Genomic DNA, 26,530 nt, shown 5'->3' with positions numbered 1-26,530 from the left:
GGTTAGGCACTTTGGTTTTATTTTTTCATGTTGCAGGTCAAAGCAGATATTTCTGATTTTTTTTGTTCTTTATGCCTGGGGCTTTTTTTCACATGGGAGTATTAAATTTGTATCAAACCCTAGGCTTAGCCTATGCTGGAAAAGGTTAATTTGAATATCTGTTGTAATGAGGCAATACCAGCAAGTCCTGCTGGTGAATGCACTTCTATCCTGTAGTTATTTATTTGCAATATAAATCATATTGCTGAGATCATATCCCAAATGCAGCATGTGTTATGGAACTTTGATTTTTTTTTTTCTTTACAACTACATTCACACCAAGGCTTTCAGCAGCACATAAATTACTTCAGCAGAACTTGTTTCTAATGTAAATCTCACCAGTGTGTTGTCCAGACTGAAAGCACTTTCTGGTACATTGAATTTGTGACTTATTAGAAGCATGGAATATTTTGCAAATGATATTAACTTTATTTAAGTTAAAATGCTGTGTAAGTTTAGTTAAGATCAATGAAAGCAATTTGGGTGATTTTTAGGAGTATTGTTGTAGTCTGTACTCAAACAGTCATAATGCTAAACTAAACCTTTTTATGTGTAGTGTTCTGCTCTTAATGCAAGTGTTTACATCTCTCTGTGATGCTACATTCTGGAATCCATTGACATGAATTAATCTTCTGATGTTTTTTCATAACTATACTTATCTACCATGAAAATCTTTTCTCCCTTCCTAGTTACTTTGGTAATTTTTAAAATAATCTTTGCTTTATAAATTCTTTAGCTAGAGCCCATGTGAAAAGATTAATCAATGTTGCTTCTCCATTAACAGCGCCTATCCAATGGCTCAATAGACTCAAATGATGAAGCCAGTCAAGTTGTTGAACTTCAGGAGCTATTGGAAAAGCAAAACTATGAAATGGCACAGATGAAGGAGCGTTTGGCTGCACTGTCTTCTCGGGTGGGAGAGGTAGAGCAGGAAGCAGAGACTACGAGAAAGGAGCTCATTAAAACAGAGGAAATGAACAGTAAATATCAGAGAGACATCAGAGAGGTAAGGAATTCACCACACTCACCTCATATTTCTTGGTCGTTGTTCCTGTGATATCCTCTACAAACTGATAGAGGCCAAGGTATGTGAGCAGCAGAAGTTGAGCACTGATGAAAGCCCTTAAACATAGGAGACAGAAAATTTAAATTAAGAAATAGTACTAGAAATTGATTCCTTTCTCTCAATAAATGAAAGTAACATTTAATTTTCCATCTCTTTCCTCCTCTTAAATTTGTGATGTTTCTCAGTATATCATCTCTTGGGCAGATATTCTCGCTGTGTGTGGATAGTTGGCTTCTAGAATCTATTTTAGGATGCATTAGTTATCCTGCTGTTACATTGGCTTTCAAGAAAAGACTGGGTATAGTATCAGTGCCATGTTTTAATTGCCGAGGTGGAGTTGTGTCATAGGTTGGACTTGATGATCTCAAAGGTCTTGTCCTAGCTGATCCTGTATCATAGCTACAAGAATTCCCAAAGTCTCTTTAAAACTGAATTTATACTACTGGGCATACCTTACAATCCTGTCTACTATTAGCATTAAAATTGAACTGGTATAAAATTATGCAGCATTTTAATTGCATGGTTCCTGATGGGGGTTTTTCTGTCACGTTAGGCAATGGCACAAAAGGAAGATATGGAAGAAAGAATAACTACGCTGGAGAAGCGCTACCTCAGTGCTCAGAGAGAATCCACCTCCATACACGACATGAACGATAAGCTCGAAAATGAACTGGCCAACAAGGAAGCCATCCTGCGTCAGGTGCTGTATCTGCATCAGCCAGTTGTTTTCTTCATGCACAGTGAAAATTCATGTGTATTTACTATAAGAGGGTTCCATTAGGTTAATCTATTCTATTTTCAATCAACAGATCAGTTAATCTAAAAAATCTAAGTAGTGAAACATCTTTGCTTCTTTTGTGATAATTTTAGAATTTTATTTTCCAAAAAATAGCTTGAGCTGAAAAGATTCCTTTCTACATGAAAGATCAGAATTTGCATACAGTATGTTCTCATGATTTTACAGATGAGTAGAGTGCAAATTAAATTTTGAAAAGCTAAATTAACTGTGAATATGTTTTAAGAAAGCTTATAACATGACTGTGCAGCTTTCTCTCATGGTATTTTGTTTCCATGGTGATTCCAAATCTGGAATGTAAACTGAACATAAAACACTGCTTTTTAATTTGAAGAATATGATATAAAGTGAAAACAAATGAAGTGAATGAAGTGAATATAAATCCTACTATATCATTCAAACCTAGCCTCAGTATCAGACTTTATTTTTCCTTGCATATCTTTAAACAATTTAAAGTGTTACATGGGAAATTAGCCTGTGTGATATGATAATCTCTGCTTCTATAATTGTACGCAGATATATTTGCACACACAAGCACACATCCCCCTGTATCTGTGTGTATATTTGTATTTGATACTTCTTCAGGGAAACTAAACCATCAGAACTCAAACTCTTCAGCTTTTGCCAGCTTCCTTAGACTATTTTAAGAGGTATCTTCAATTGTCAGGGACAAAACCACCTAACGATGGAAAAAGTAAGGTACTTGTATCTGAGTTCTTATTGTTGCCAATGTAAGTCATGCTGTGCTGCAAAGTTCTGCCTACTCAAAGCAGGAATCAAAGCAACTAGGCTTAGAGTATATATGGTCAGGCTTAAAGTTGATTTGCAGCACTGAGATGAGAAGAGCCTAGCTTTTAATGGTTTTTGAATAATTTAAAAAAAAAAATCTACAATCACACTCATTTTTCATTTTGTCTTGTATTATCTGGATTGAACAAGAAAGTAGCAACCATTAAAAAATGTTAATGGTTTGGTGCGTCTTAGTAGGCCAGAAGATGCTGCAGTTATAAAAAGTCCTCCTATTTCTCTTTAATAGTTATCACAGCTTATGTAATTTCACCTCTCTAAATGAGATTTAATTGTCATGAATGAAAAGTCAGTTTTAACTTTTTGTAATATATGATTGCCATTCATTCAGAAAATTATTCCGGGAATTCTATCCTTTCAGAATTGTACTTCTTTCCCATATTAGCTCATATGTAAATTTTTCTGTAGGATGGACTGTATTTCTATTTAGAAAATTCTCATTTTACTCATGCCAGTACTATTCTTTTTCTCAGATAACTACCACATCCACCAGTGGAGCTTTTTCATCTTAATTAGTGCCATTTTACAAGTCCTTTTATTCATCTTCGTGAGATCCTTGAACCTCAAATCAGTAGAAAGACTGGCAGCCTACATTGTTCCATGCTTGAGATAATACTTCTCCAGTAGCCTCTCCCAAACTAAGGGGTGTGTTGCCTGTTAGTGAGTTTTGCTATCATTTCACTGATACTTTAGAAAGAGAAGGAAAATCCTTAATATTGATTTTAATTTTCTGCACTTGCTTATCTATCTTTGGCTTTCAGTTGGAAGACAAAAACAGACAGCTGCAAGAGCGTCTCGAGCTGGCTGAGCAGAAGCTGCAGCAGACGATGAGGAAAGCTGAAACCTTACCTGAAGTGGAGGCTGAACTGGCTCAGAGAATTGCAGCTTTGACTAAGGTACTGAGAAATAGGCTCACTTCAGAAGCCCCATTGTTTAACGCTGATTTGCAGCCTGATTCCTCATCTCAGGGACAAAACAAAGGTAACATTGAGCCAATTTGAAAGAAAGAAATGTTTCTTGATAAGTGTGTGAATGGGAATGGTTTCAATGCCATGTAATTCTTAGCGTTTTGATGACAGGAAAAGCAGTTACCTCTAAATTAGCCTAGGCTACGCTTACAAAAGGAGTCATGTATTTCCAATACAATTGAGCATTACTTACTCTAGGAAGACTCATTTTACTGTGTAAGAGTTTCTAATTTAAGGGTAGGCAGTGAGGGAAGTCCCTTTCCTACAGGTACTTAGTTCTTCTCGATGTTTTCATGTACCATGAATATAAATAACACCTAGTTTTATTGCAATAAGTGCTATGAAATCAAATCCTGGTGGCAGGTGGGATCTTTTGATCCCACACAAATGAAGACAACTTGCAGTACATGCTTACAAGGTTTGCTTTGAATGTTTCTTTGTATCATATATCTGCAAAGAAAAATGCGAAACTCTTGAATGGATTTCAAAATTTTTGTTTCTGATAAATTTGTTATATGGCTGCTATCTTACAGAGAAAAAAGAAGATAAAGATAAATTTTCAATAGTGTGCTTTTTATATTTGGCCTCTAATGCTTTCAGGTGTGCATGTAGTTAATATTATAGCTCAAATATTATCAGCTTCATAAAGACATATAATGTGGTTTATGCTTCATTTCTTAAAATCAGACAAAGAAAAATGCATTTAAGATACTGTGTTATGTATAATTTTGATTTATCTAAGCTTTCCTTTCTCTATTGCCAAGGAATGCTTCTATTTATGTGTTGAGCTGTTTTTAAATTTGATGGACTTTTTACAAGTCCTATGTTTTCCATATTTAGTGAAGCCTTAAAAATGCTGAGCAGCTCATAAATAAAGTCTGATTTTTAAGTAATTTACTTAAGCAGAAGAAACAAAGAAAGGAAGGCTTTCAGTAGTCAAGGGTTTGTGCTGTCACTTTAGGTTTGTATGAATGGGTGTCAATCTGAAAATTGGGGGAGGTGGCAGGGGGAGAAGGCAAGAAGAATCAGCAAAAAGAGCTACATTAAATACCAAATAAATTTCATTGGATTTTAATAAAAACTCAGGTGCACAGAAGAGCAATCCCTTGGCATTTTAACTTTTTTTTTTTTCCAATTGTTTCTGATTCAGCAAATAATCATATATTCTAATGCCCTCAGTAGTTTAAAAATACTGTTTTCTATTTTAAGAGGATTTTTCCTGAATAAGTTCTCCAGCAATTAGCCACCAGTAAGTATTTGGCAGTCTCAAGCATGTCTTCTCTTGCAACTGCATTTCTCCTTGAACATATATTAATGATAAAAATCGTAAGAAGAAATCCCATTTCAACCATGCAAAACACTCAGGGACTTCCATGAGATACTGTTGTTATTGTGACCATAAAGCTGCAATATACATCTCCGTTTGTCTTCTTACATTATTTCATGGGATGTGGATAGAGAGCTGTCAACAAAGCTGATGTTCCACCCCATTTCACTTTGATGTAGTTGATCAAAGTTTTTGCCAAGTGGGAAACTCTGAGAAATAGGTTGTAATGCTGGTTCTGTTCATTTCAGACTGATTACATAAATGAACTGAAGACATGTATTTCAGATAAATTGTGCTACCTTGGAATATATAACGTGAAGGAGAATGTTGTAATTTGGCCAATAGGGTAAATAGGCCTGTGGCCTATGTGTCTTGTATACAATTTCTTTGCAAACTGCAGAGCTTACTAAAGTGCTGCTTTGAGAGCTCTGAAGTTTAAAGTCCAGTGCTTTTCATGGATCACATAAAAGAGGCTCTGAACCAAGGATGCTGTAATCACTGCAGCTTAATTAAGTAGTTTTAAGTTAACTAGCTGGTGTGCTCGTACATGAGGTCAACTGCAGATCTGCAGATCTGGCAGCTGCAGATCCTGCCTGAGGGGCTGAATAATGCTTAATTAATTTTGCCTTGATTGGACTTTATGCCAACATACATGCTGTCTGTAGGATTCAAATTATCTGGCTGCAGAATCCCTGAAGCCTGTCCACCTGAGCTGTGTGATCGCTGCAGTGTCTATGTATACCCAGTAAAAGAGGAGCCACCAAGTCAGCTACTGTTTCTGCACTAAAAAAAAAAAAAAAAAAAGAGAGAGAGAGTCAAAACTGATTCTCCTTCCTTTAGTACTATTCTCAATGAAAATGGCTTCTCTGAGATTAATGGGGTTACAATCATATGGAAGAAGTGAGTTAAGCCAAACATGCTTTATTATGTATTTTAAAGTAACATGGGTTATCTGCTTTGCTGTGGATAAAATATAAGACCAATTACTTACATGTGGAGATAAACCAGAAAAATATGTTCTGGATTTGTCTGTGATTATTCTCCATCCCCACCCCAAACCCCCACAGATATAAAAAGTTGCATGTTGCAGTTCTGCATTCAACCTTTTTTATATTCTTGCTCATAATAAATCAGGGTTGGGATTCTGCAGATGAAGGATATAAACTGTCATCCTTGTAGCATATCAGTTTTTTAAACTATCTGGTTTTCCTTTTTCTATGTATATAAGCTAGTGATGTGTCTTTCTGCTACTTTTCCATGCCCAAACTAGTTCATAAGGAGTGAACTTCCAAAAATTTGGACTATACAGTGAACTTGGATAAGTACCCATAAATTTACCTGAATCATTTGAACTTTTCTTTGGCTTTGTTTTCACTGTGTTCTGCCCATTGGGTGAGCAACTGGAGGGTTAGTCAGCCTCTGGCAGACTAACCTGGAACAGCATGATCCCATATACTGTGCTGTCCTGCCTGGCCATCACACTGGTAACTATCTGGTCATGACAAGTAGCACAGCTCTCAGCATGTGTCCCAAGATTTAGATTCCCATGAATCATTAAGCCACCTTCTACTCACTCTCACAGTATTGGTCTGTGCCTGCTCAGGAGAAGAGGCAGTTCCTAGTAGAAAGAAACTCCCTCCTGTATTACCTTTCTTTATCCCACAAAATATTTATTTTCCTCAGAAGGAACAGACATTGGAGCATCCAGAATCTTCTGTCCAACACAGTTTCTCCTTGCATGTGTTCAAGGAAGGGGTCTAGTAGGGCCAGCCAGCATCCACCTACTTCCATTCACTCACTCCCACTAGGAGTCCTTCAACCCCTGCGTGCTTGTGCAGCAGAGGTACCAAGTCACTTCTCTGATCACAAGACAGCAGTCAGCATTTTACACCATCATTCCTGTATGCAGGTCACCAGAAATACCAGCCATGCTTTTCAGCTGCTTTAGAGAAGCACTGAGATGGAGAAGAGGAAACCATATCATAATAAACCACATTTAGCATAGTAACACCTTTAGTTAATTTTAAAGGTGATAAAAAATGACTTGAGAGTTGGAGGCAAGTGGGACATAATGGTTGTTTTGTGTCAGTGTGGGGATGTGGTTTGCTTCAAGCAGGGAAGAAGTTGCAAAACAAGTAAAAGGAGCATGTCTGCCGTAAAAAGGATGCAAAGAGGGGAAAGTAGTTCCCCTGCAAGGAGTGGATGTTGTTAATACAGAACCTTCTCGGAGAACAAGAGAGAGAAAATATGTGTTAGCAGGAGAAGGAAGTTGATAAATCCTCTTACAGGCAAGAAAAGCAAAATCTTTGAAGGGAAGGGAAGCCAAAGAAAATTTCACATTTACAACACATTCTGTCTTCTCAAAACACCCCTCTTACTTCGCTTCCCTTTTCTTGGGAGATTTTGCCCTGATAGGAGGAAGAAATGAAAGAAGCAATTTTGACAAAGCTAAATTGAAGGAGCTGCTTACTAAACTTAGGAGGCATAGAAGGTAGTGGGAAAACAAAGGAGGGGAAAGAAGTTGTGACTATATAGTGACTGAAAGGTTGGGGTTTAGAAAAAGGGAACACCTGAGACAATTAATTTTGTCACATTGGTAACAGGTTAGATGTGAGCAACTAGTTGATAACTATGTGAGCTGTTGCAACTCTGTCACCATGATCACCTCTTTTCATCTTCAACTTCATAGCTCAGTTCAATAATGCATTCTTTGTGAATAATGCCCTTGTTCTACGGATAGACTAAAACATAGGATGCCAGGATAAAAAACTGTAGTGCAGGTGTTGAAAAGTCAAGGTCTCAAAACCAGGGAAATTGACTGTACCATTAGAAAAGTTTAGACTTGTTCCTGCAACTCAGCACAAAAAAAAAAAAATCTGGCACCTATATTATAGAAGTGATTTCTGCATCTGAATTTGGATTTCTTTCTTTTCAACTAAGATGAGAAGACCTAGAAAATGTGCAGTGCCATCAGTAACAGATAATGTGAAAGCAACATCTTTTTTGTGGGCGCATTAGCAGCAGGAGCACCAGTAGAGTTTTAACAGGGTTAGAGATCACACAAGCTGCTTTGGTATTTCCACAATGTAGAGTCTTCCTGGCTGTTACTACCTTGTGCTGGCTATTCCATGGCATAGAGAGTGCAAAGTGAACATTAAGACTCATGCTGGTTTCTCCTAGGAGTCAGACATCATTAGCTTTTGTCCATGTATTTTTAATCCAGTTTAAGATGCATGATTTCCCAAAGCTATTTATAACTGAATGTTCTGGCTAAATGCTTTAAATGCCTGTTGTTGCATATCACACAATGTGTCTTATTAATCCTCCTGTACAGAGTAGGAGCAAACAGGCATGCAAACATAGGGTAGAAAGAAGAAAGAACGTAGGATAAGGCCTGCCAAGAAAGTAGTCATGTAAGCTATACTTTACAGTTTTTAACTAAATTAATTCTTAGTAAAACAAGGTGGAAGAAATCCAGCTTTTCTTTAGGAATCTCAAAGTCCACAGTTGTCTGTGCTGTCTCATGTGTGCCTAAAATTCTGCTGCGGAAGCATGACAAGCACTGGTGTCTCAGTCTCTGCCTTGTGCCTCTAACTGCAAGGCTGAGATGGACACATTCAGTATTTTATAGGCTGCCAAGTCTCTCAAAGAGGTTATTCTTTATAATCTCTGGGTCTGACTAAGACACATGAGCAACAAAAAAGTGTAACTGCCACAGGTATACCAATCCTAAGTGCATGGCCTGGGGAAGTCCTTAGGGAAGGATTTGCAAATCCCTTAGCTAACAGCTGACTTGCTACATAGGATTTTTTGTTTGGAGCGGTCTCTTTGAGACTAGATTGGCGGCCTTCCTCAATGTCAAGGGTGATGGGAGGTGTTGAAACCCTCATTTTGGGAGTGTGCTCCAGCTGGGGACGATGGTTCCTGGAGGTCTTTGGCAACAGGTGGGTTTCTGTGAGTCAGAGAAGATGGGAGTATGTACATGTGTTTCTGTCTGCTCTTTTGATTCCCATCCCTACTGCAGGGGGCTGTGCCTGCAGCTGGCACATAATAACCAGTGGTTAAAATCCCTAAGCAGCTTTAGAGCCCAGAGTAGATACTAAGTCTGCGCACCTGTGCTTGCTTTCTGCCAGAAAAGCACTTGAGCCTAATTATTGAATATTTTGTCTATAAAATAATTTGGTCCTTTAAGAGTAATACAGAATAACACTTTCAAAATAAATGGTACATAAAGGAAACATAAAATATTCTAATACATTTGCAGTGTTTTGAATAATGACATTTGTTTTGATTCTAAGGCATATTGAATTTTAATTAATTTTCAAGTTTCTCTGTTTGACCAAAGAGATGTAAAGATAGCATATACTCTGCTGAATTATTAAAACAGCAAAAATTATGAAATAATAGGTAGCTATAAGAATCTTAAGGGAACATCATGTTATTTAAAGAATGTTGTATATATAAGAATTCAAATAACATACATAATTCTGACAATAATTTCATTCCTTCTCTTTTTCCCAAAAAATATTAGACCTTATATAACAATTATTTTCTGCATTGAAAAGAGCTGCTAGACAGATAAGGTATTATGGCATGGTTTGGACTGAAAAAATTACATTTTAGTTTGGAAAAAAAAAGATAAATTATACAGGTAACTAGACAGACTGCCTTTTCAAGGACAGATTAGCACCACATTTCAGAGGATGTGAATGAGATTCCTGTGAACATAGAGGTTTTACTTTGGTTTTCTTCGTATTTTGCATTAAACTGCAATTAAGTGTATCAAAGTGATGCCTTAAGTTTTAGATTTAATTTTTCCAGATTCTGTACTGCATTAGTATATAACTCTGAACTTCATATAAAGTGTCAGCATGTTCTCCTCACAGTTTAGTCAGGCAAAACAATCCTTTTTCAGCCCGAGAACCAAGAACACCATTGCAGCTTCAGGCCCAAAAGTTATAACAACAGTGAATTGAGGTGAGCAATCTGGGCGGATGGGACTTCATAACCTGAAGCTGTAATTGGACAATTAACTCCAATATGTAAATGGACCAAAAATTATAAAAGTGTAAAAACTTGTGACCCATCCTGGGTGCAGCCTTGGCCAGGCTCTTGTACTGCCCAAGGTGTACTATTTGAAGGCCTTTTAATAAATACCTACTTTATTCCTTTAACACTGTCCAGCCTCTGCTCTAGGTGGTGTCTCAAGGCACCAAAAGCAGTGAAGTTTAAGTAACTTGCTTTTAAGTTTTGCAGTCAGCTAATGGAGCTTATAAGGAGTTTAGTTTTGTAGGAAGGTGCCCCCAGTGGATTCTATACCTCCCTCTATGAAAATGGTTTCAAAAGAGGTAGAATTACTCAAGTCTTCTCAGAGCTTTGGTGATTTCAAGTCATCTCATGACCCTTGAGAATGCTTTAAGGGATGGCCTTGAATCAATGCTGCAGCCAGGACTTGAAAAGCAGAAAATTCTATTCTATACAGAGCAGGATAAAACTTGGTCACTCTGTGGAAAGACATCTGCTCTGCAGTCACAGAGCTGTAACTTGTTCAACCCTGTCTCTCTAATTACCCAAGTGGGAGAGGAAGGAGTGCATTAGCACTGGTGTGCTGAAACCAGCTAATATGCAAAATGGCAGGATAAGTTAAAGAAGACCATAGAAGTATTGTTGCTGGTCTAAATTGAAATAAGCAGACAAAACAGTTTCAGCTAATAAATAAATTCAAGTACATCACAATATGCCTGCTTCATTATCAGAAACAAGAACTGCACATTTAAATGAGTTTCATTACAAAGACTTTCCCTTAAATTTTACAAGAATCTGAGTTTTATGAATATCCTATGAAAGTAATACTAGTGGTCTTCAGGGTTAAGCAAATTCTTGTATTTATGCAAAGCAGAATTTTTTTTATGTGGATGTTTTCATATCAAATGCTGCAATTTATATTTATAAATTACTAGATCACAGGACTGCTTTCTGGTTCTGATTTTGGTTCTGATAATACTACTGAATTTAATTTATGGATAATTTTAAGTTATTATGAACATCTGGCATTACTTTGATACCTATTACTAGCTAATCTGATACATCATTAGTAGATAAGCATATGAAAAATTATCTCACAAAAATACAGCTGTAAAATTAGTATATCTTGTACATATTAAAGTTTGTTCATCTAAAGATGGCGTTCAGATCACTTTGAGAGTGAATCTGACAGAGTGAAATAGCATTTGACAAGCGCAAGCTCACAGCTCAGTCATCAGTATCCCTCTCCGTACGCCTTATGCACATTCCTGTTTCCATAGCAACAAAACTAATATAGCATTTCCCTTTTTTAAAAGGGCTTTTTTAGTTTTTGAATAATAACATAGACTTGTTTGATATGACAACAACATGAATATTCATGTTTTGCCACAAATGACCTAATTAAGGTCAGCTTCTGTCAGAAATAGTAATGAATCTTTGTTTGGATTACCATTTCTATACTCAGTAATAACTTTCCATTATTATTAATGAATTTTTATTTATAGGTTCTTCTTTCATCTGATGACCTTGATCTTCCAAAGAGATCCACCAGGGTGGATCTTTTCAAAGGGATGAAAACTATATTGTTTATTTGGATGACAGGCCTTATATAGTGTTTTCTAAAATGGCATATGAAAGCTTGAGCCTTGTCTGTTTTGGCATTCTTTCTGTTTTCTAGAAAATAGGGAATGTACCATGACATTGCATAGTAGTGTAACTGACCAGTCCATTACATAGTATTTATGCATTGTAATCATTCCTAGAGAATGGTAGAAGAAATATACAGGCATTTCTGATGTTGGCCTCTGAGAGTTCAGTTCTGGTGTTCAGTTTACCAAAATGAAAAAAAAAAAAGAAAGAGAAACAACATTAGATTAGACAGTATCGCTTTGAATCACTCTGTAGTCATGTGTCATCAGCCAGCCATCACTAACCTTGTACTTCCATGTGTAGGTTGATAGCTTCTTTAGCATCCCATTATTTTCAGTTTCTCCACATCAACTGCATCTTTTTCACCAAGTATCAGTGTAGTTTATTCCATGTAAAAATCTGTCAGTTAAAAGTATTAAATTTTCAATCACACTTTTCTTTTAAGCATTCTGTGCTGTGTTCTGTTCAGTGTCAGTATCTTTAGTTCTGATTTTTCAATTTTGTCCCTCTCCTTTTCCTTGACTTGTTAGTCTGATCCAACCTCTTCTACCTCATCTGATGATTATCAATATGTTATGGAAGCTAAACTACAAGAAATGATCTCCATACGTAGGAAGGTAGTCCTACTGGACTTTACTTTCTATTGCTGAATAGAATTCATCTGATTTGTTTTCATTTTTTAATTTTTTTTAATTGATAATCAACCATCGTGCAGTTCAGTGCTTCAGGAGCTTACAATTTTACGATGGCAGGTTTGTGTTCAAACCATGCACAGTCTGCATGTTACATTTGGCTGATTTCATTGCTCATAAATAACTCCAATGTTTTGCTGATGCTTGGATGTAACAGGCCTTTGTAGCTGACACATTTCAAGCAATGCTGTTCAGCTGCCTGTTTAAAAAAAGTTTATTTTTGGAAAACTAAGTTTGCAGTTAGTAGTAGCTTGCTTTATGTTTTGTTTAAACTTTACTGAGATAAAAACTTCCAAAGACACCCAAATTACTGAAGGAGTCTTTCTATTTTTTTACAGGCAGAAGAAAGGCATGGAAACATTGAGGAACGTATGAGACACTTAGAAGCTCAACTTGAAGAGAAGAATCAAGAACTTCAAAGAGTATGTGTATTGCAAACAGCTTCTGTGCACTTTTCATATGCCAGTACAGTGCTACATTATGTACTCCAGCCCCCAAAACTACCTAATTGTAAATGTTCTGTTTGTAGCAGCTGGCACCATCTTAAAACATTAATTTACATCCAGTTGCAGAGTTGAAAACATTCTGCTGTTACAAAAATGGATGTGCATTAATCAGTAACTGTAATTACATATCCTGTGAAATTCTTCTAGATGGTTACAGTTACCTTTTTTTTTTTTTTCCCAATGATATATATCTGTACTGGTTAACTTTGTACCCTACCAATCTGTCTTGTCTATTCTACATTAAAGGCAAGGCAAAGAGAAAAAATGAATGAGGAGCACAACAAAAGATTATCAGATACTGTAGACAGACTTTTGACAGAATCCAATGAGCGTCTGCAACTACACTTAAAAGAGAGGATGGCAGCACTTGAAGAAAAGGTACAGTACACACCAGTAGCTTAAAGTTTAGCTTAATAAAGATTTTCCATATGTTCTACTTTTATCAGGATGGAGGCGTCATGCTGATTTTGTATTACCAAATATTACCACAAATGTGGTCCAACTTACACATTTGAATCTTAATTCAAGAGTGGGCTCGAGTGTCTTCCCAGAAGAGCTGCAAATATGCTGAGTATTTTGAGTGACATGTTTATCAGCCAAGAGCCTGATGAAGAGCTTGGAAAGGATCAATGCGTGACAGACTGCATGAGGCAGTGAGAGAAAGTGGATGAGAACAGAGGAATGACCATTTTAGATGTGCTATCATTTCAGTGTTTTAATCTGCAAATTTCACCTCACTTCCTCTGGGAAAAATAAAATGCTGTCACCACAGGAGAAGGAGCATCTAGCCTTGGAGAGGGAATTTTATTTACAGATTTTCCATTATGTGAGACAGTGTGGTCCTGCAAAATTCAAAGCTACTGACCTTTGTATTTGCCCTCTTTAATCCCTCCCTCTTCTACTTATTCACCTTCTGTATGGACTGAGAGGAATCTTTTGGTCTTTTTCAGAAGGGTATTTCAGAACTTCTCAGATGATGTACTTCTGGTTTCTGTCATTGAACCAAGATATGGCATGGAGCGAGAAATAGGCTTGCCAAAAGTTGTTGGGAGAATTGGTTGTGTAAGGATGAGGCATTTCCTCAGTTGAACAAGATGCAAAGTTTTTGCTGATCTAGAAGACACATGTTCCTACATGTTTGAATTCTTGCGGCATTTAAAATTCAGTATATAATGCAAGTGAAGCATTAAAGAATTTTAATTTGGAAGTCCAACATACATGAACTTTGTAAACTTGTACATGTACCTAGTGATATCTGATACATGAGCATATCTCTGATTTCTTTCTTGTTTATTTTTTTCTCTTATTTTTGTTTCTAGAATGTTTTGATTCAAGAATCTGAAAGTTTCAGGAAGAATCTGGAAGAGTCCTTACATGATAAGGTACTGTAAACTACTTTGATTTTATCTGGCTTTATTGAAATATGTAGAATTATTATTTGGAAATATGTATATGGAATATTAATTATCCAGCTATTGTGAAAAATCTTCCTGACATAAATGAGGATACCTTTAATCACCTAGATGCAGTAAATAGCCTTAGAAGGTCTCTGACAGTTGTTCTGAGCTAAATTCATGGTTGATATCCTAGCCTCAGGAAGTCAATACCAAAATTCATGTTGATTTTACTGGCTCTGGAGTTTTTCTTCTATAAGTTTTAATTCTGAAAATGTCTTATTTAACAGTTATGCATGAATTACTGGTTGCACTTTCATAGTGAAGAATGTGATTTTTGGATTTTATGCAATTCTTCTTAACAAGTGCAGTGGCATTATGTTATATATAGCTGAAAGTGACCTTTCTTCATTCCTTACAAATTAACCTCTAATGCTGTTTAGTAAATCAGTCAAATTGATTATAAATATTTCTTCTAATCTCAGATACCAGGATTTCATTTTGAAATTATTACTGCCTTGAGTGCAGTAAGATACACAAATGTATTTGCATTCAGATTCACAGAAGTGGTTTTGCAATGTATTAAATCCCTGTAGAAGCAATTGTACAGAATGTTTTAAATACAGCTCCATTCTATACTAATATATATATATATATTTCATATGGCATCAAAAATCAAGACCTTTGAGAAAAATAACAGAAGAGGTATCTGTTAAAAAAAATTTTACTTTCATCCACGTTTAGGTAACCTGCAGAGAAAGGCAGCAAGATTAAAGTATCTAAAAGGACAACCCATTTCAGTGCCTCAGAACCCTCACCATAAAGAATTTCTTCCTGATATCTAAAACCTGTCCTCTTTCATTTTAAAGCCCGTGTCCTGTCACTACATGTTCTGACTCCAGAGCTTCTAAGTGTCCCCCTTTGAAGGGATTATTTGTTCCACTTTGATGAAGAAACTGATGAAGCAATTTCAGATAGATGGACATAACACCAGATACAAATAATCTCTAAGTAACTGGCAAGTGAAGTGTTACCAATAGAGTATCAGTCATCTCAGTAATTCTGTTCTGTCAAGAAATATTTTAAAAATACTCCAATAATTCATTAATAATACTCACTGAAACTGATATTATTTATAGATAGTATTATTTATAGATATTACTATTAGATATTATTTATAGATATCTAATAGATATAGATATAGATATAGATATAGATATCTATAGATGTATATATATATATATATATACATACAGATATATATAAAAATCTATAAATAGATTTATAGCTATCTAATATAGCCTATCCTTTTCCTTCCTAGCCTTTTGTAGTACTGAACATTTTAAACTCTAGGAAGACCAGTGTTATATCCCCATCCCATGCTTGTTCTTAATTAGTCTTAAAATTCTTTCATTTCACTTTTTACGTAGATAACAATTATTTGTAGAATTTGGGAACAGTGCTGTTTTGTCTAGTAGCTGTAAATAGTGGGTGTTTTTGTTCCAAAAATCCAATTTTGTGGCAAATTGTAATTTTTTGCCAGCAGCACCTCATACTAGAGTCACATCAACTCAACAAGAGCAAGACATATAGCTGCAGTTCGAGTCATCTAAATGCAGTTCTCTCTAAGTCTGGGTCTCTATCAGTAAATAGAAAGACTGGGATGCAATCCCATAGTGTCATAAAATCATGTAGGGTGGAAAAGTTGATCTCGGAGATCATTGAGACCAACTGTTAATCTTGGTCTCTGTAGGGCAAGTGGCGAGTCACACAATGAACTGTGCCTGGCTTTATGGTAGGAAAAAAAAGTTTCGAGTACTTGTCCTTCCAACACGTCCAGGCAGTAGTAAAACAGCAGAGCACTATACCACCTCCTTCTGATGTGCACATCTCATTAGTAGTAGTGAGACTTAAGTGAGCTTCCTTTTCTTATTATAGTTAGTGTTACATTCAGTATATCTTTGCTTGCTTGTTTAACTGTACAAGAACATATCTCATAAAATAAATGTATTTTGTATCACAAGTAAGTATATCTTACTCTTCTTATTTCCAGGAAAGACTTGCTGAAGAAATTGAGAAACTGAGGTCTGAACTGGATCAAATGAAAATGAGGACTGGTTCTTTAATTGAACCCACCTTGTCAAGGTAATATTTTGTGACAAAAGTTTTCTCACTTTAAGTTGAAATGTATGATGATGGCAAGCATCTACAGCAGGGATGTATTCAAGCCGCACATAAATGTACACTTAAAATGTAAAATCTGTGCAGTTATTATTGCTGTTGCTTTTCACTTTTTTCATAAGTAAACAGGGCCTTATATCAGTGAGTATACACTGAAATATTATAGTGATAAATGAAAGTCTTTTAAATTATGAAATGTTTTTAAAAGTATATCCAAATACACAACTTTTTTTCCCAGACCTTAAATATAAATTAGAAGCAATCCTCTTTAATGCTGAAACTGATCAGCATATTTGTGATCATATTTATTCTAAAAATAATATTTTTTTCTTTTTTTTTGTTAGCAAGGCGTAACTCAGTGTGTGTAGCAATGTACCACAGAACTTCAGCTGTATGTGAAAACATCATAATTGGACATTAAACGTTGTGCCTCTTTTTCATGGAAAATCAATATGGGAAGAATAGTGAGACAAATGCCATAATAAATAACTGCTAACAGCTGCAAAGAATTTGTCATTCTAGAAATTCCTTCTTGCTTAAAAGTGTCTCTTGAGATTAAATTTTTGCTTTATTGATAATTGTGTGCCATGTACTGTTTTCATAACAAGTGACATGTTAGTTTTTAAAACCTACCAGCACACCTGCTAGACAAAGCTCATGGACCAAGACTGAACTAGGAGCACTGTATTCATCTAAAGTTACTCTTGTTCAATGAGTTGGTTTTTTTCCATCGGCTGTGTACTGCCCATTGATGTCCTCAGACATCTTGCTCAGTACCTGGACATGGTTTCTCCCTCAACCGTTAATTATTTCTTCAAATAATATTTTTCTATATGTAGAGATGTGTAAGCTGATGAAATTCAGAATGTGATGCTTTTAACTTTTTGAATTTTTGTTCCCTTGGCAATGTGACTACAGGCACACATTTTTCTTGAAAGTGCTTGCAGGGACACAGGCTACTGAGCTGCTGTAACAGCAGCTTTGGTTTTTGGAGGTTCCTTGGAGAGCAGCAGCTTTTCTTTCTGGCTAGATTAATATCATTAGCTTGTGCTCCATAAACAGGAGCTGATTAGCCCTTGTCAAAGGGCTGTGTGAACTTGATAAGCTATCTAAATATCTTGGGAATTCAGCAGGTTCTGCTAAACAGTATACTTTCCCTTATGTAACCTGACCTCATGAAGCTCCCATCTCTCTCAGGCAAAGCAAGCTCTGAGCATTAAATACTCCCTATTCTCTGCCTGTGTTAAATTCTGCATTGGCTGGAGTTTGTGCTTTCAGGAAAATAGTGAAAGCTGGTCAGCAGATGAATATCTACAGCTAGAAACTGGAACCTGGACTGTTTCTTTTTCCTGCCAACTTGCTTCACAACTACCAAATATTATTGATTATGAGAACAAAGTTCTATTGAGACAATTACTGTACACAGAAGATAAAAACAGGCACTGCCCTATGAGGGTTTTTGTTGCATTTCATTTTTTTACTGTGATCATGCTATTCATATATTTTTATGTGGAGATTGCTAGTGTGTTGAGAAACAGTTCTCTACTTCTGTGGTTGAATTCTCAAATGGTGCATGGACCCTTTGCTCTTTCACCTCGGTTCCACAGCCCATGGTTAGGATGCTTTTATTACACCATACAGTGAACTTTTGGTGCTGCTGTTTGATTAAGGACAAAGAGATCAGGGCCCACTGTTTATAAACAAGAAAAGTACTGAAGACATCCTGTATAAGCCTCACTGAAATATCCCAAGATTTACCAGGGCTACAGGAAAAATTGGGGGTTAAAGCACTGAAAATGTCATAAAATAAAGATTAGTAATTCCTTAACAATGTTAAATATCACAGGTCAGTTCACTAATATTTTCATAATGTAGAGCATAGACTTACAGCAGGAAAGCTTTAATCGATATGCTCACTCATGAACATATAACATGCTTAGAGTAACCTCAGGCATAATGAGGTTATAAATATACAGGAAAATACATTCAGCTGCCAATTCTAATTATCCTGCAATGTGCTTTTTCCTGTTAAAGTTTTGGATGACAAGTTTTTCTGAGCATAGCTTTAATTTTAAAAAATCAGAGGTTTTATTATTTGGTGTCTCGCTAAATTTTCTCATACAATTATTTCAATTTTTCACTTTTAAATTATGTTTTGTCCTGTGATTTTCTCCTTTATTATGTGATACATGGAAGTTTGTTTGAAAAAATAAATCTGTGTTGCTAGACTGAAAGGTATTGTATTGTTGTTGTTATTCCTACTATTCTCTCAGTCCTCTTATGTAATTCTGTTTATAGACCTCATCTGGACACATCAACAGAGCTGAGGTACTCAGTGGGCTCGCTGGTTGACAGCCAGTCTGACTATCGGTCAACTAAAGTGATAAGGCGGCCTAGAAGAGGCCGGATGGGAGTACGCAGAGATGAACCAAAGGTTATTCCCTAATTTCTTCTCATATATTCCCTGATAAGAGAATGTGTTTGAGGCTGTTGAGCTTGCAGTTTGTGGGGTTTTCTTCCAGAAAGAAAACAACAGCAGAAAAAATAACCCACCAAACAAGAAAACCAAACCCAGAGAGCAGGGTTTTTTCTATACCTGCACAGAGAACTATTGTACAAAATGGCAGCAGAAACTATTGAAGTTTAGACATAAAAGTTCAAACATACTTGATTATTTGTCTTTCCAGAGTGTCTTTTTGTATAAATTTTCCTTGGAGTAATTGGATACCTAAATTAAAATTATGTGAAAAGACTTCATGCTATTTGTAGTAATACTGTGAGCATTATGGAGCGCTTATAATTGAACAAGTATTTTGAAGTGTTAGTTGCTTTCCTTTCCCATTTTTTTTAAGTTCAAGTTTGCAGTTTTCTCTGACATAAGCCATACATGTCCTAATTGCTGCTCAGGTAAAATCCCTTGGCGATCACGAGTGGAATAGGACGCAGCAGATCGGTGTTCTGAGCAGTCATCCTTTCGAAAGTGACACCGAGATGTCAGACATCGATGATGATGATAGAGAAACACTGTTCAGCTCCATGGACTTGCTGTCACCAAGTGGCCATTCCGATGCCCAGACTCTGGCCATGATGCTCCAGGAGCAGCTAGATGCAATCAACAAAGAAATCAGGTATGTAGCCTGAACCAGCTGTGATGCATTTATGGTTACAGCTTCAAGCTTCTTTTAGTGCTTGAGTTCAGGTACTATTCATGGCAATTAGGAAATAGCTTGTTTATTTCGAGGATTGATAATGTGTCTGCTTTCCAGAGGAGAGTATTGATTGTGTAACACCTTTACAGAGAGTCTTTCTTTCCTAATCATAGAAATTTCTTTAAAAAAACATTCCAAGTGAAGAACTGTTGGCCACTTGAAGAAAAGTAAGTTAGGTACTTCACAAACCACTGTACACAGTCCTCTTTTCAAGGTCTTTTCCACTGTTATGCATGACTCCCTTGCTCAGTAACAACCTCCTACCAGAAATATTTTATTTCTGTGCTCTTCATGCTTTCTTCTGGCAATTATCCCTATGTTAAATCTAATATAAGCCACATATTCTAAGACATGGTTTTGATTTTCTCTGTAGATACAGAATATGATTTTTCATGCTCCAAGTTGGATTATAGTATTTGGATACAGGTAATGAATAGAATATATCTTAACAATATCAGTGCAAATTTAATGGAGTGGTAGAGAATCAAATGACATGTTTTAATTAGGTAATTATTATAAATTAAACCATATTTCAAGCCTAAAGCATTCTTATGTTTTTCAGTAAGGGCAACTTTAAAAACTTTGGTGTATGAAAAACATCCTCTCATTAGCAACTGTTTTCCTAGAAGGAGATGAAGGAAATTAAAGTAAATGTATTAGGGACCTTCTGGTAATACTAGAAACTGTGGTTAGAAATATAATAAAAACAAGACAGACTGATTTGGCAAAAGATAATCAGTCTCTGATCGAGGTAACTTTAAAGGAAGAACACTGTTGGAATGTATAGATTTTGAGTATGTTTTCTGTTTAGGGAAAAACCTTTTATTATAAATCTAAAGCTTTGCATTTTTTACTGTCCCAGAATGTGTTTGTTCAGATAGGATTACACTGTTTTCTCAAACCTTTTCCTACACCTGTCAAGATACAGAGTCAAAAAGATATTTTGGTGTTGGGAAGGTAAATCTCCTTAAAACAGTGTACATAAAAGAAAGAACCTTATCCATCTTTTCTGTTATTACAAAGAAGTCAGCACAGTGGCCAGCTCAGGCATTTATATTTGTTTTTAAACAATACTAGTCTTTTGTCAATACTAAATACTAGTATAACAAGTAATACAGTAAGGGGCTTTCACAAGGAACAGTGCTTGCAGGTGATGTAGTGGGATATTATTTGTGCCGCCCTGAATCAGATCACTGTTATACCTAATCCAGGGTATTGACTCAGATGTTAGGTACAGTTTTACCTAACAAAAGAGAAGCAAGTGTGCATTTTTTATACAGCCATTTTTACTGGAAGTCTACTGAGAGTAGTTGATTTTCTCAACTGCTAATCTTGTACTGAAGGATAGGTTTTTATTATCATAGCAACTATTATAAAAGGACAAGGTATATAATTTTGTAATTTTTTTATATGGTTCCGGAAAATTGTTCTACAAGGATCGTCCTGTAAACTGTATTGCATTTCATGTATTCTTGGTTTGATTTTTTTTTAATTGACAAACACTATAACGATTTTTCAATTTTTTGAGATATCAAAAGAGATCAAAAATGTATTTTGCCTTAGATTTGTTTTATTATACAAGATAATTCAGGATTTAGATTACTAAAATGAAAAACATTGTTATAATTATCTTTCAAAATATTATTGGCCTTTAAATTTCTTCCCTGCATTATTACAAAAAGAACTGTAGATGTTTTACACAAATTCTGAAATGGATGTTAGAGAAGTTTTATCACTGCACAGGAGTTTTTAGGCTTCTATTTTCAATATATTATGGTTTTATTTATTGTACTTGCTTCATTTCACTCAGAAAAGTCTGGTCCACAGTTTCAGCCTCCCCAGACTTCTTATTCTGTCATTTCACATTGATCCTCATAATTTTTCCTCCTCATTGCAAAAAAAAAAAAAAAAAAAGACTACTCCCAGCACAGGTTTATGGGCAAAGGACTTATAAACATTTTATTTTAAAGACATTTTTCTATTCTAGGTGCAATCACAATTAAAAACAAAACTAAAGAGCCCAGTGGAAACAGCCTGTTAAGCTGATAGATGTTTAAGAAGCTTATATTGCTTGCTAACAAGAAATTGATTTTAATGAAACTCACTTAAAAACACAGGGCTTTAGAAACAACTATCATTTTTTCATCAAACTGTAGGGGTAAGCCAGACAATTTGTTTTACATGTTCTCTTGTTTTATTAATATGGATTATTTTAGCAATTCCCTTCTTAAAGGCCCAATTTCATTTGACTCTTAGCTTTGTGATTTAGCAAAAGGTAATCAGAAGAAGCTAGCATAAGCTTGGAATTAGTTATCTGTGGTAAATTGGATTGTTAACCCCCCCCCTCCCCGCCTGATTCTAGCTCCTTTGCAAAGAAACCTATATTCCTGAAGCGTCATACATCAAGCCTTGCTGTTGGACACATTCTTCAAACAGGTTTTGAGGATGGAGGAATTGAGAAAAATAATTTGATAACAGGTGATTAGGAAAATAATGATGGAAAAGTGTCTTTTTTAGTTATCTGTGATATTCATCTTTGGTTGCTCTTAGTATCAAATCTCATTTGAAATGAAATGGTTTCTAGTTTTGCTCTGGGGATATGAAGAGACAAATACAACAAGTGCGTTCTTCTTTTACTTAATAAGGTTAATCCAAGAAGAGAAAGAGTCGACAGAATTGCGTGCTGAAGAGATAGAGAACAGAGTGGCCAGTGTGAGTCTGGAAGGCTTAAATCTAGCCAGAGTCCACCAAGGTACCTCCATTACTGGCTCAGTGACAGCATCATCACTTGCAAGCTCATCTCCTCCCAGTGGACACTCAACTCCCAAACTCACCCCTCGCAGTCCAGCCAGGGAGATGGACAGAATGGGGGTTATGACACTGGTAAGAAACCTTATGACAGTATTTGATGTGATATTTCTTTTTTAGGTACTTAATCTTTTCACTGTATGACTGGCTCATCTCTATAATTCTTCATTCATGGCTTGCTCATTCATACAGATAGCAAATTCTCTTGAATGTGGACATTTGGTGTCTTTGGGCTTTGTTATAGTGGTTTTGAGCATTGCATGATTCACTAGGGGCATAGTGATAGGTTTACTGAGGGCCTTCAGCACACAGGCTGTGGAATTAATAAGAAAAACAGAACTGATCACTGGAATTACTTGCATGTAAAAAATGTTTACTAATGGAAAGTTCTTAAGTGATACAGTTATTACACAACAGTCCGTGAAACTATTGCTGAGTTTAAATTTCCAGGAAATGTCTAGAAGACATTTGGACACTCCACCACTTCGTATATGGAATCACTTGGATATGCTTTTATATTTGGTATACTCTTTTATCCTTGCAGTGCTTTTATGCATTCTTCATTACCATATATCATGCACAATGAAATGAGTTCTTTGGTTTCCAGTAATTCATTTAACTGATGTATTTCAATATTACAGGTGGCTCACACATAGATATCAAGTCACCATGAAGTTACTGTGCAAATAATTTCTAACATTGCTGTATTTTTGAGGACACATTGAAAATTTTCTGGTTTGATTTGGAAAGGGATTTACAAGGAATTTAATTTTGATCCTAGACAAAAAGAAATGGTACATCTGTCAAATATTTGAAGATAGTATGTGTCAACATATTTAAGATGTACAACTCTGATATTGATTAGAGCACAGATGCAGGGTTCAGTGTGAGCTACAAACCAGTTTGGAGCTGGGATGAATTAATCCCTTTAAGTACCAGGAGAGAATCAAAGCAGACCACTGTGCTGATGAATAGAAGGGAATAGAATAGGATATGCATAAACACAGATTTAATTTGCTTTTTCTCTGATAATCATGTCACCCACGTCCCCATGTGGTCCATTCTTGGGAAGTAATAGCACTGATTACCTGTGGAGCCTTTCCTAACAGAAAAGGTTGCTAAAAGCAGCTGGAAATGAAGCTTGGCTGTTCCTTCTTCTCAGCTGGCAGTATGGGCTTTTGTTGATGATCATCTAAACAAGTATTCCCTTTTCCTGGGAACTGAATATTACTCATATCCACCTCTTCTCCTCCCAGTTTAGGATGGTGTTTGCTGCCACCTTAGGACCTGAGGTCAGCAGGGGGGAGGTCCAGGCAGGCAACTTAACTTATTCTTTGCTGCCCCCAGTTCCCACTGCTGAACAGCAGAAATGCAAATATTGATTGCACAGGTCCTTGTGGAGGAGGTGACAGCAGGCTGCTGTCCCGCCACCTACTTCACCAAAGCAGCACCTTCTCAAATGCACAGTGTATTCCCTTTCCCCAGCTGTTAAAAGGAAGCAGTCTGGCTGTGGGTAAATGGCAATGGTGTAACTGCCCCACCAGAAGACACCTGCACTGCCTGGTTGCCTGGATTTGAAAACTGTACTTTTGGGTCAATAGGTTCATCTGATTCAAACACAAAATGACAGCATAGCCTCTGCAATTCAGGTTGCCATGATCTCACTGGTGTCCAGTTCTAACTGTGCTAAAACTGAGTTGCATTTGTCTGTCTGACTTGCAGTTGAACTCTTGATTTGCTATAAGCAGTAGAAGCATTCCCCCATAGTGTGCTCAGCAGCACAGTCTACAGTTCTGCTCACCTTCATCAACCATTTCAGGACACTTCTGCCCTGCACTGTTTCAGCAGGAGTTCAGTGTTCAATATCACTTCCTTGCTGTCTGGGAACAGCACAAATCTGTCAGACATCCTCTAAATGAAACTTTGAGTTGGGAAGAGATTTCAGTCTGATCTCTAGAGCTCAAATTGCCAAAGGACCCTTTGTTGGTTAGCTGGAGAAACAGGACTGCATGAGTTTCCACAGCCTGAGTGCATGGAGTAAATAAATCCTTAAATGAACAATACATCTACCAAAAATAAAAATGCAAAGGGGGTTGAGCAAGACCCATTCTAGCAGTCTGCTGCTGCCAAGTAATACTGAAAAAGATAGGTAAATATGTATTCGTTTCCTGAAGATGCCAGTCATTTTTTTCAGGCATGGTATTTGGTGATGATATTGTGTGGTTTTACTTGGTGGGACACAAATAATTTTATATTTGTAATATAAAACTTCTAAAAAAAAACCCAGTTAAGGATAACCTAAGTACTTACATGAAAAGTCAAAAATAGAAAGTGCTACTATAGACTTGAAATGTCCAAATCTTTGCTAAGTTTATGAAATTGAATGAGAGTGTAACTTTAGGAAAAATGCCCAAACCTACTTTCCCAGAATGACATATTTTTCAGTTATTACGTCAAGTCTGTAATTAGTATATAATATGGAGAGTGAATAATCTTTGCTTCCCACTTCATGGATTTGAAAACAACAAATATGAGGCTTTTTTATGCTTCAATAATATTTATTAATCGGGTTTTTTTTTTTTTGTTGTTGTTTCCACTTTTGTAACCAATCTAAGCCAAGTGACCTAAGGAAGCACCGGAGAAAGGTATGATACTAGTTTTTTTAAAGTTTGGGAGAGCCCATTTATCATATTCCTCTGCTATTTATATAACTAAATCTTTGCTGGGGTCCATTGCCAGCAACTGCATCCCTTCTTCTCCATTTCATTCTATGCCTGAACATAATCAGTAATCCTACCTGAAATGGTTCCAGGGATCACAGCTAAGCCACAGAATCAAGGCCCACCAGTGATATCATGGAGTAATAGCCCCAACAGCACAAACTTAAAGGAATACTTACTTTTAAAGAAGTACGGACACAAAAGTATTACCTTTGAGTGCATTTTGGCCATTCTTCTTGCTGGAGGAACTACAGAGAGATTCCTTGAAGTCTCCTGGAGCAATAAATTTGTTTACAGAACTGGCACTGATGATGAAATTCCACGATGTTATTTAAGATAAATCGTTATAATGCTAGGACAAAATTCATTACTGTCAAGCATTCTGGTAACACACTGTGTAAAGAGTGGTCATGTATTCACCTTCTCTCTTATATCCCTGATAAACTTGGTTAATATAATAATCCTGTTTAATGCAAGGAACCCACTTACACCTAAGATTGTCTTCATGTTTAGACCTTCACCAACCTCTATAGCATAAAGGAATCTACTTTTTCCACAAGCATAATCTCATTTCTTTAAATATCTGTTTTAATCTGCCATATTTAAAAAATAGTTTTCCTGAATAGCATATTTTAAAAAAAAAAAAAAAACCCTTACAATTTTCTAGAAACATTGCACTTGAAATCTTACATGCTTCATTCCACTTGACAATTTCATGCAGTGTGTATTGAAACATTCTTGAAAAGCTAATATGCTCTCATTGGAGTGTCTCTCCCCCAGATTGCAGTAGTTGAAGAAGATGGGCGTGAAGATAAAGCCACAATCAAATGTGAAACTTCTCCTCCTCCAACACCCAGAGCCATCAGGATGACTCATACCCTTCCTTCTTCATACCACAATGATGCCAGAAGGTAAGATGTTTGTAATGTGGATTGATACTTCACAGTTTACCACATATTATTGTTTTCAAATCATGTTGTTTAACTATTCCACAATTACCTGATTTCTTCCCTACTTCTCATGTAATGAGAGAAAAAACCCTACCCATTGTCTGATGCAATGACCCTGAAAATGTTTATCAGTGCTAAAGTACTCTGCGGGGAAGGCTGAGCTCCAGGACAGTTTGGATGAATGGAGACAAGAGATCTCTGAAGGCTGCTCTTAGAATATCAGGTTTATTAGGGATGGTGAAAGGTCTTGCTTGGAGCTGCCAGAGGCAGCACGTGGCAAGGCCTGAGGGGATGGGGGAGGGGAGAGACAAGGGGTAGAGATGATGCTCCAGGAGAGGGTGGAAGTTCCAAGGGTGTGGGCGTTCTGAGAGAGGGGAAGTTCCAAGAGAGGG

The 26,530-nt window shown here is 36.4% G+C and overlaps 1 protein-coding gene across 14 annotated transcripts in view; it reads left to right on the top strand.

Moving 5' to 3' along the window:
- The window catches only part of PPFIA2 (PTPRF interacting protein alpha 2), a 279,612-nt gene that overhangs the window by 214,343 nt on the left and 38,739 nt on the right, over positions 1–26,530 (top strand). For 8 of the 14 annotated variants that reach the window (XM_072923120.1, XM_072923121.1, XM_072923119.1 and 5 more), the window contains 13 exons: positions 824–1,045; positions 1,659–1,805; positions 3,470–3,604; positions 12,209–12,295; positions 12,709–12,792; positions 13,123–13,254; positions 14,196–14,258; positions 16,324–16,415; positions 18,750–18,885; positions 19,359–19,579; positions 22,306–22,543; positions 25,084–25,113; positions 25,969–26,099. In XM_072923120.1, the coding sequence (XP_072779221.1) occupies positions 824–1,045; positions 1,659–1,805; positions 3,470–3,604; positions 12,209–12,295; positions 12,709–12,792; positions 13,123–13,254; positions 14,196–14,258; positions 16,324–16,415; positions 18,750–18,885; positions 19,359–19,579; positions 22,306–22,543; positions 25,084–25,113; positions 25,969–26,099 (1,718 nt within the window). The remainder of the gene's footprint in view (positions 1–823; positions 1,046–1,658; positions 1,806–3,469; positions 3,605–12,208; positions 12,296–12,708; positions 12,793–13,122; positions 13,255–14,195; positions 14,259–16,323; positions 16,416–18,749; positions 18,886–19,358; positions 19,580–22,305; positions 22,544–25,083; positions 25,114–25,968; positions 26,100–26,530) is intronic. The other 6 variants (XM_012569038.5, XM_072923123.1, XM_030260423.4 and 3 more) reach the window with 1 other exon arrangement.

The sequence above is a fragment of the Taeniopygia guttata genome, chromosome 1A (genome assembly GCF_048771995.1).
Source record: "Taeniopygia guttata chromosome 1A, bTaeGut7.mat, whole genome shotgun sequence".
Lineage (NCBI taxonomy): Eukaryota > Metazoa > Chordata > Aves > Passeriformes > Estrildidae > Taeniopygia > Taeniopygia guttata.
This window is presented reverse-complemented; position numbering and strand designations above follow the sequence as displayed.